The sequence below is a fragment of the Micromesistius poutassou genome, assembly GCF_964030765.1.
Source record: "Micromesistius poutassou genome assembly, chromosome: 10".
NCBI lineage: Eukaryota > Metazoa > Chordata > Actinopteri > Gadiformes > Gadidae > Micromesistius > Micromesistius poutassou.
In genome coordinates, this window is record NC_140280.1 from 3,738,081 (window position 1) to 3,748,307 (window position 10,227).

The 10,227-nt window shown below is 47.4% G+C and overlaps 1 protein-coding gene across 2 annotated transcripts; it reads right to left on the minus strand.

Annotated features, from left to right (window-relative positions):
* Window positions 1-2,256: 2,256 nt before the first annotated feature.
* On the minus strand, window positions 2,257-9,985 carry radx (RPA1 related single stranded DNA binding protein). Of its 2 annotated transcripts, none has more exons than XM_084474710.1 (16): window positions 9,452-9,985; window positions 9,168-9,339; window positions 8,414-8,571; window positions 7,895-8,087; window positions 7,457-7,565; window positions 7,186-7,286; window positions 6,580-6,699; window positions 6,001-6,093; window positions 5,318-5,485; window positions 4,676-4,848; window positions 4,428-4,588; window positions 4,226-4,273; window positions 3,874-4,001; window positions 3,516-3,776; window positions 3,007-3,180; window positions 2,257-2,483 (listed from the first exon to the last, which is right to left on the minus strand). In XM_084474710.1, the coding sequence occupies exons 1-16, from the start codon at window positions 9,911-9,913 to the stop codon at window positions 2,362-2,364; spliced, it is 2,643 nt and encodes an 880-aa protein (XP_084330836.1). In that variant the 5' UTR covers window positions 9,914-9,985; the 3' UTR covers window positions 2,257-2,361. The 2 variants fall into 2 exon arrangements, with proteins under 2 accessions (XP_084330836.1, XP_084330835.1); XM_084474709.1 differs by having other exon boundaries at window positions 3,516-3,779.
* Between the last annotated feature and the right edge of the window lie 242 nt (window positions 9,986-10,227).

Below are 10,227 nucleotides of genomic sequence, written 5' to 3' on the forward strand. Positions count from 1 at the left end.
GGTTGCGTTGAAGGAAAGTTGCTGTTGTCACTTTACAAGTTTAGGAAAACGTTGAGCATGTAAGTTTATACCTATTCAACTCTTGACGATTTACATTTGAAAAGGAATGTTAATTTATACTCTTATGTTTCACAACCTCCTTGTATATTACTGTATAAATAAGCCAATTTACTAAATTATTTGGAAATATTTTTTATAAAAATCACATTCCTCTGACCACAAATATCAGAGTATCTCGCCAGGTACAAATGTTTCAGCAAACGAGTGTATTTGCATGAACTGATCTCCACAGAGCAAAAAGAAGATTTATACACGATGGACTGCCTCAAAACATCTCGTTTTACTTATATTTGTAAGAAAAGCCTATTCTGCTATTGTTTGTTTATTTTTAATTGCTTCCTGGCATCATAAAAAAGAAGACACAACCTTGGGTAAGCTAGCAAAACTCTGGGTAAGCTAGCACAGCTAGCGTTAGTAAGAAATGCTTCAAATGCTAACTGCCCACAGCAGGGTAACTATAGGGACACAATTACACCAGCGAATGACATTCAAGCATTTTGTGACATTACAAGAACCTTTTACAGATTATCACGCGGCTTCTATGTGTTTCTGGGGTCATGATAAACATTATTTTCCAAATATTGACCTTGGTCAAAAATGATACCACAAGGGCTAAGTGTTTGTATCGAGTTATGATTCTAAAATCAAAGTCGAAGTCGAATCGAAGTCCTATATCATATTTGTATTACCTGCCATTAAAGTGGTGATCTCGAAGATTTCCATTTCGTTCTCTTTAGCGATTAGCGGCCATTATTCCCAGATATACGAACGCTGTCACCACTGACACCCAGCTGGTAATTTTCACGATACAAAAAATGCAAGGGCTTTCATCACTGGGTCGTAGGCTCAACCACCATGGTGACCATCAGCGATATAGATAGTGACTAAATTTACAAATATTTCTATGAAAATCCTAGAGATTGGCACTTTAAGTTAAATATCCACAGTTTTAAATGTGGACCTGGGCATGGAACCATTACTTAATGTTGTGTTAGATTGTAATTCATCATTGATAGCAACCCAAAGCTTAAAGGGCCCCTATTTACTACCTTATACCCTCTAGTGACATCACAAGTTGGAGTGTCTCTACCATTTGTGATGTCACACAGGGCAGAAAGGTAAATTTCTTAGTAAGAGGAAAAAAAAGCAAAGCTGCAAGATTCGACGGGTATTTTCTCAGCCAATGGGGGTTCATGTACGCCAGAAGGCATCGCACAGGCTCCTGCCTTTATGTTGAGTGTCTCATGATTCACCTTGTTGTACAAATGTGAGGGTAAATCATCATCTAGTTGTTCCTTTTTTTGATTTCTCGTCTGGAGTTGTCCTGTCAGTTTCTTTGAATGAGCCTGAACTTCTCCATCATTCGAGACTGAACCAAAGGGACAGAGAAGTGGAGTGTTGATTACGTTTGTTTAAAGACGCTCAAATGTTGGTTTGGTTCCAGTGTGTCCGTCTGACCTGAGCTGTTCTGGCCTGTCCGCGGTTGCATGGTGAATCTGTGTTTTCCTATGAAGTTGGACTCTTTTTAAACGGCATGCAACATCAACACGAGCGAGAAATACACTGCCACACCTGACCACGGATTCTGCTCGGACACAAATCCGATTTCTACGGCCATTTCTGCCACTGCAGCGCAGAAACCCTGAAGATATTGTACATAAGAATGTAAATAGTCCAGAGTAAATACTCTTATTTTATATGTTAAAAAAGATATAAATATGTGTTACAAGATTTTAAAACTGAGGTGATTTTGTAACAGATGATGAAGTGTCTTACTAGGGAACGGGGCGTTGCGTTCATGTTGTGTTGCACCGTCACTCTAATGGCTCGTTGGGTGTTTTCTGTATTCACCATCAAAATAAGCTTTAAAATATTGTTGACATTGTTTTTAAATAAATTAATAAATGTGTTTACATTCCAAAATTAAATTGGATACTAATTATATAATGTTCCGTTCAATTATTTATGTGGTTGTGAATATCAGTTGAAATAAATATTTTTAAGCGTACACACGTTTTCACGATGGTGAGAATCCTTTAACGATTAACGCAGAGAATTGATTTGATTTCAGGTCAACACTGAGAGACGCTAAGCTGCCGCCATGCCTCTTTCAGTTTGTCTACTTCAAAAGTATTTTAATAACAACACCAAACATGTTGGTTAAAAAAACGGTTTAATGTCAAATCACGGTAGCAATCCAACACGTAAACCTCCTAATGTACAACGAGAGCCCCGATGCCCGGGCTGGGGGTCCCCGGGCTGGGGGTCCCCCGGGCTGGGGATCCCCTAGGTGACGGCCCCCTAGGTGACCCGGTACACCTTGCTGAGCAGCACCTCCACCCGGTCGGCCCCCAGGTGGCAGAGGTCCAGGACACACAACAGGTGGGCTCCCTCCAGCTCCCCAGCCGTCTGCAGGACCTCCTCTGGAGGACAAGGGGGGTGGTGGGGGGGGGGGGGTCAGAGGATAGGAGAGGAGACCTGGAGACTACAGCCAGACCTGAGCACCGTCTGAAGGAGGTCTGACCGAGCAGTGTGAACATTCACATTACATTTAAATTTAGGGCATTTAGCAGACACTTTTATCCAAAGCTACTTACAATAATTTGTCAGAAGAAGAGAAACAATATATTGCTGTCGGTACAGTAAAGATGTTCATAGTTCAAGTGCAAGTACTAACAATCGCTAGACAGAAGGGGTCTGACAGGTTCTGATGCTTCACAATCTGATCTGGAGCCGGCGTGACACAAGTGTGATGTGATCACACTTGTGTCATGTGCCTGTGATCTTGTCTGCTTTTCTTTAGATAGCGAGTGAACTTGCCGTTACTGATAGAATACGAACTCTGAGACATTTTGAAAAATGTGGTTTGGGGCGGAGAGAGTTCTAAGAGGGAGGGGGGCGTGTCATCCCCATGGTTACGCCCCAGGGGCCACTTTATGATGCTACCTGGGGAGGGGAGGTGGGGGGTCGCGGGGTCACCCAGGGGGCACAGGAAGCCGGTGGAGAGGAGGGAGAGCAGGGAGTTCCCGTGGGGGTCCAGCGGGAGACCCTCGGCCCTGGGGTCCCCTGACGACATCACCGGGCAGAACGCCGCGTCCAGCGCCACCTGCTGATTGATGCCTGAACAACAACAACAACAACAACAACAACGTTATAGTGGGTCCTAGTTTACTCTCTGGTCATTTGGCGGATGCTTTGAGAACAGAACCCAGAACCTTTGGGCTAGGAGCACCCTCACCGGGACCTGATTCGGATCCTTGGTATGTGAGTAATGAGCCATTTTAATGATTGAAAAACTAAGAATAACTATAACAAAAAATGTGCATTTAAACATCAATAGTCTACAAACTGTGTAACAGATCTGGTACATTTGCATCGCATGGAATAACTGTTCTTTGACGTAAAGGTCCTACGCATCAAGACGTGACCCCATGAGTCCAAAGTGCGGGTCAGACCTAGTATGGTGGTGTGGTAGTACCCGGGCCGGGCCCCTGGGATCACGGCCCCCGGGGGGGCGGTCTGGCCGGGCTGGGGGTCCGGGGTCCAGTGGGAGGAGGGGAGTCCGCTCCAGGACAGCAGGGAGCTCTTCTCCTCGAAGGAGAACCGGCGAGCCAGGCTGTCCTGCTGGAGCCCCTCCCCACACAGGTGGGTCGACACCTCCCCGCGCTGCCTCGACCAATCACGGCTCTCCCAGAGGAGCGGCGGGTTCTGCTCTGCTGCTGGGGGCGGGGGGGGGGGGGGGGTCACAGACTTTATTCATCAAAGGAAACGGGCGTGGTCCACACAGAGGCGGTTGTCGGTACTGGTACGTACCGGGGTCGGGGGTCTGTTCTACTGAGCCCTCCTGGCTGGTGCTTCCTGCCTCCAGGAGGTCCGATTCAGACCCGGACTCTGAGCTGCTGACCTCCGGTGGGTCTGGGCTGGAGGGGCCCCCCGCTAGCCTGGGGGGGGGGAACAGAAAGGGTTTAACACCTTCAGGACCCGTTGGTCACCGCAGGAGGGGGCTTGGGTTAGAGGCCCAGGAACACATCTTTACAAACATGACAACGCGCCTCCTCTGTCTGATTTGTCGTTCTTCGTCCTGGTAATGATAATGTTTGGCTTATATTTTACGATAAGAATGTTAGTTGGTGGGTCCTGGGTTTTATCGGTGAATCTAGATTACCTTTTTGATCTCATCTTGGCTCGAGTCAAGTAGGAGCGATGGAAACTTCTGAAAATATAGAAATCAATATTATATACATGAATGTATATCTTGTATATTAGGCTTTAATTTTTGAGGGGTTATCAATGAAATATTTAAAAACACACGGAAATTGTACAGAAATTGTGTCTGAATTAATTAAATTTCATTCCACGTGGCTCGCCTCTTTTTAGGAGTAGTCCTCCGTGTGATGGGCGGGGTCTCGCCACCAGAGGGCGCTGTTTGACCTCTAGTCCCGTTCTTCGTGTGTCCAACATCGCGATGTTCTGATGCAGATGTCGCTGTTGAAGCTTTTGAAGTTCCCGCTGCAGCCTCACCTGATACCTGCCGGAAGATACAGGAAGGTTATAATTGACCCCGGACAAAAATAATGATAATTTTGAATAGAATGTAAACCAGTTTTCAGCTCACCTCACCCCCGGTGGGCCCCGAGGCGTCTGGATTCGGCTCCGAGGGGCCGGGGTGCGGCCGGACGTATCGGACAGACGTGATGAACCCCTGGATGGCCAGGCGCTTGTGCTCCCGATAGTGGAGGGACTCTAGCGCCCCCTTCAGGTCGCCCGCGGCCACCAGCACCACCGGAACTGGACCAGTAAGAACATGCAGATTAATTTACCTTTACTGCTAGATTTAAAGGAAGAAATCTAAACTTTTTTTTTGAGAGGATAATTAAATCTTCCAATGTCTAGATATAACCCCCCAAAGGAATGCTTTAAACACAAAATTAAATCTTCAAAAAGTTCAACATTTTTCTAAAATCCAGAAAGTTTAGTCCCTTCCAGAAGGTTGTGGTCCCTTCCAGAAGGTCCTAGTCCCCTCCAGAAGGTCCTAGTCCCCTCCAGAAGGTCCTAGTCCCTTCCAGAAGGTTGTGGTCCCTTCCAGAAGGTTCTAGTCCCACCCAGAAGGTTCTAGTCCCCTCCAGAAGGTTCTAGTCCCACCCAGAAGGTTCTAGTCCCACCCAGAAGGTTCTAGTAATCCCTCCCAGAAGGTTCTAGACCCCTACAGAAGGTTCTAGTTCCTTCCAGAAGGTTATAGTCCAGAAGGTCCCCTCACCGGAGCCGTTGTGCAGGGGCTGTGTGAAGGCGGGCGGGGCGGGGGGGTAGCAGTAGTGGCCCCCCACCAGGGTCTTGTCCAGAACTGCTCCGTCCTTCAGGGTCTTGGTCCACCTGATGAACTCCTTCACCCTGGGGTCGCTCACATAGGGCTGGCCTCGGTGGTGGCCTGTCAGACGGTCAGAATCAGATAGATATATCAGGTACAAATATTATACATTTATAATAATAGATCAGGTATAAATATGTCGGAAACCACATTTATAATAATTATATATATATATATATATCTCGTGTAGAAATTTATACACCAACCACATTTATAATAATACATTTATCATGCATAAATATATATACATTTAGAATATATCAGGTAGAACATTAGGTTACCAATATTACAATTGCAAATATTATAACATTCATTTACATGGTCTAAATAACCTCTATTCACCCTAAAATTTGTTAATGAGTTAAGTGTTAATAATAATCTAAATTGTAAGATGAAACGGTAACTAGTCTTAGGGAGATATTTACTATTAAGATGGGCAGAAAACTTTTAGTACTAGTTTCTATCCTAGGAGACGTGCAGTGAATCTTAAGATAGCCCTACCAAAGGTGAGAGGTCAGGGGTCATCTCTCCCTGGCTGTGGGCTCATTCAACCTGATGATTGATTGATTGATTACCTGTGATGAAGATTTGTGTCTCACAGCTGGAGGTGAGGAAGGGAGCCGACGCCCCCGGACACACCCTCATCTGGGTGCACACCAGGTAGGTCACTGATCGAAGCACAAGCACACAAACCACTCAGCACCAACTTTAATAGTCAAGCGCCTCATGCAGCGGAAGAGCAGTTGGCATTTAGACAAGTGGTATGGCATATATATTATATTATATATATACATATATATAAATATTATATAATATATATTATACATATATGGACCTGCTTTGAGTTAGAGGACTTAAAAAATGAACGTGAATGATCATGAAAAAAATATGAATATGAATGTAGTATATATATATATATATATATATATATATATATATATATATGTACAGTATATACATCAAGAGTACTAATAAGTATGCAGTATGTAGAGTATACAAATGAAGAGTACTAATCAGTATGTAGAGTATAAACATAAAGAGTACTGATCAGTATGCAGTATGTAGAGTATAAACATAAAGAGTACTTGTGTGATGCTGTGTGCGAGCCCGTCACTGTGACTCAGGACTAGACTAATAAAGTTGTGTGGACTCACTGGGGCAGATGGCGTGGAAGACGTCGGGCTGGGAGCAGGAGAAGATCTCCAGGATGAACGGACGCTGGGAAGAGCCGTCCAGCGCATGGACCCAGCGGTACGTCCAGAACTTCTCGGGCCCTGAGACGGAATATACAGTCTGGTTCACAGCTCACAGTTGGGTTCATCACTCAGGGAACGCTTTGACCCTAACGAATCTACAGCGATTGAGCTACGGGACATTTACATCAACATTCAGGGTATTTAGCAGACGCTTTTATCCAAAGCGGATTACAATAAGTACATTTGTCAGAAGAAAGACAATCAACAATATATTGCTGTCAGTACAGTAAAGATGTTCATAGAACCAAGTGCCAAGCACTAATAATCCCTAGGTTCACCCATTCCCCGTACACAACAAAGATAGCTAGGATAAGATCCTAGGACACTGAGGAGCAGGTAGGAGTTATGGGGCGTCTTGCTCAAGGAGGCCTTTAGGTAGGCTTGAGGACATTGGGGATCGAACCCAGAACCTTTAGCGGGCTGAACACAACCTAACCACTACACAGCTAGGTAAGAAGTCATAGTGTGGACCTGATTGGTCTCCTTTAAAAGGGGCGGGCCTACCCTTGTCACCCTGACATCTGATTCGTTGGACGCGGCCGACGAACGTCACCAGGCCGATGACATCACAGGCCGTGTTGTGGGCCAGGTTCTCCAACTCGGACCTACAGGAAGACACGCGGATCAGATTGGCTCTGGAACGTTCTCCGGAAGGTGGTTCCTCCTAGAACACAAGCCCCCAGAAGAAGACTTCACACGGCCTTCGGTCCCCCCCTGAGGGACGTGTCCCTGGAGGTCAGAGGTCACGGAGGTCACGGAGGTGTGAGGTCAGTACCTGCAGGTGAACCTGTAGGCCACGTCCGGCAGACCCCACTGGACCGGGAGGTTCTTCTGAGGAACCACGGAGAGAACCGAGGCCGTGTTGCGGCGGTTCAGGGAGATCTCTGAGGAGGAAGAGGAGACCACTCACAATCCAAAGCATTTACGCGCACCCATCACACTACATTACCCTCTTCTTTTACCACTTCATCTGTGTTGGCTTCCTGCTACCATCACATGTCTCTCCATCCAGGTCAATATCCACATTAGAAATTTTTAAAAAGTACTAACTACAAATCTCAAAACAAAGCGAGGGCTTCATCCACGAAGCCTTGAAGAACCTCCGCCAGACCCGGAGATCCCCAAGGTGGCGCCAGGAACCAGGTACCAGGAAACGGTGGAACACTACCTGACATACAACCCATCCCCCTCCACCACTGGGGGGTCTGCGCACCTTTTGACCTGAAGACCCTGAGGCAGTGGTGGTCCATCTGGGGGCGGGACCTGTTGGCGTAGCTGTCCCTGACGGTGTAGTTGTGGATGTATAGCACGGCTCCAACATGGAGGCTGTGGTACCAGTCCAGACACAGCTCGCTCCACAGCACCAGGGACATGGCCCCACTCTGGTCCGCCACCTCGAAGTACGCCTGGACACAAAGGGACAACGCTGGATGAAGCGGACAGGCATTGGAACTGAGCCGCGAGGGAGAAGACACTTGTGAGTGACACGCATAGTTAAAAGAATTCTGTTCCACTTCATGTATGCGTTTGATCCTTTATTCCTTCTCTTCGTGAACACGGTATAATACAAACTGGTACCATTGACCGAATCTTTCATTTGTGAGCGTAAGTGTGGTCAACAGAAATTAATCTCTCTCTCTCTCACACTCACACTCACACACACACACACACACACACACAGACAGTGTGACACCACAATGAGACCTAGAATACATTCCGGGCAGACACTCACATGGTAGGGGTAGTCCACCTTCTTCTTCACGTCAGTGACGTCACTCTTCCCGTAGTACCTCAGCCTGGATTTATGAATGACCCGGACGAGGAGGGGCGGGCCTCCCCGCGCGTAGCCTAGCGACGACTCCAGGTCGCACAGCAAGGTGATCCTAGACACTGGGCAGGGGAACAGCCAGTCAGCAGGGGGCGCTGGGACCTTTGAAATGGTTCCGATGGTGAACGACCATCACACTAATATAACTATTAATCAGCTAGGATGAACACTGACCATTGTTATCTAAAGAAGCTTACAGTGAACTCTGTGATACATGACATTAAGGAGCAGGTAGGGGTTAGGCAGTACAGAGACAGGTCATTGAGGAGCAGGTAGGGGTTACACAGTACAGAGACAGTTCATTAGGGAGCAGGTATGGGTTAGACAGTACAGACAGGTCATTGAGGAGCAGGTAGGGGTTACACAGTACAGAGACAGTTCATTGAGGAGCAGATAGGGGTTAGACAGTACAGAGACAGGTCATTAAGGAGCAGGTAGGGGTTAGACAGTACAGAGACAGGTCATTGAGGAGCAGGTAAGGGTTAGACAGTACAGAGACAGGTCATTGAGGAGCAGGTAGGGGTTAGACAGTACAGAGACAGGTCATTGAGGAGCAGGTAGGGGTTAGGCAGTACAGAGACAGGTCATTGAGGAGCAGGTAGGGGTTAGGGGTCCTTTTGGGGTTTTAACCCAGACCCTTCATGGGGCATCATCTCACCGTCCAGAGCCAGGTCCGGCGTGGTGCGCTGGGGAAGCCACTGCTCTCCTTCTGGGTCTTCGTTGTTCCAGAGAGGGAGGTAATGCTTGCTGCTCGTCTTGAGAGGAAAGTCCTCTCGCACCCCCACGTTCTCCATGCCATGCTTGGTCAGCACCGACAGACAACCCAGGTCCTTTCATGCGGAGTGCATTGAGTGCAAAAATTACTTCTCAAACCCCGCAAACGTCAATGGTGTATATAATAGTGGCACTGAATACCCCCCCCCCCCCCCCCTCCCATAATACCTTGAGGCCGTCCAGAAGCGGACTCCTCCTCGCCCCTGCATCGCATTGGACCTTCTCGATGCAGATGTGGCCCTGGCCCAGCCGCTGCTCGTTGTACACGAAGGAGCAGCCGGTGATGCGGATCTGCATCCCGGGGCGCAGGGTGCTGCTGTGGACCAGCCGGTTCAGACTGCGGTGGAGGACGCCCCTGGTCCTCCACACGCCGTCCGTCACCGTCACGTCGTAGGTGTAGCTGTCATGCGGGTCATGGGGCTGACCACTGCAGAACACCTTCTCCGATAGATACCTCTGGACGGAGATCACGGCCACGGGCACCCCGCCGTCCACCGTGACTTTCAGGGACCGCGAGGAGAACAGTTGTTCTAGAGTCGTTTCTGCGGCTGGAAACTCACTCCTCACTCTGTTGTTGTTGTTTAAGTTAGTACTGAGTGTTGACGCAGCGCCGTCCGGGGCGCTTTCCATCACAGAGCACCTACACGCTATGGTTTTAAGATTTAATATCTCTATAATTCGTTTTTCTTGTCGTGTTTACAAACCGCGAAAGGTTTGTTTACAAACCCAGGAAGTATTACCAGTAGCTCCCCGGTGACGTCACGCTATCCTATGAAACGTTTTCTCCCCAGCTTTTATTTTTTTTATTTATTTAAAATATATTTTTGTTTCGTCCTAGTGTTTTCCTGTGTAATTGAAAACGGATACATTAAATACATTCATTTTCTTAGGTTGTATGTGGATTTCAGCTTGTTTCTTTTAATTCCCGCCGCATCTAACGGAGG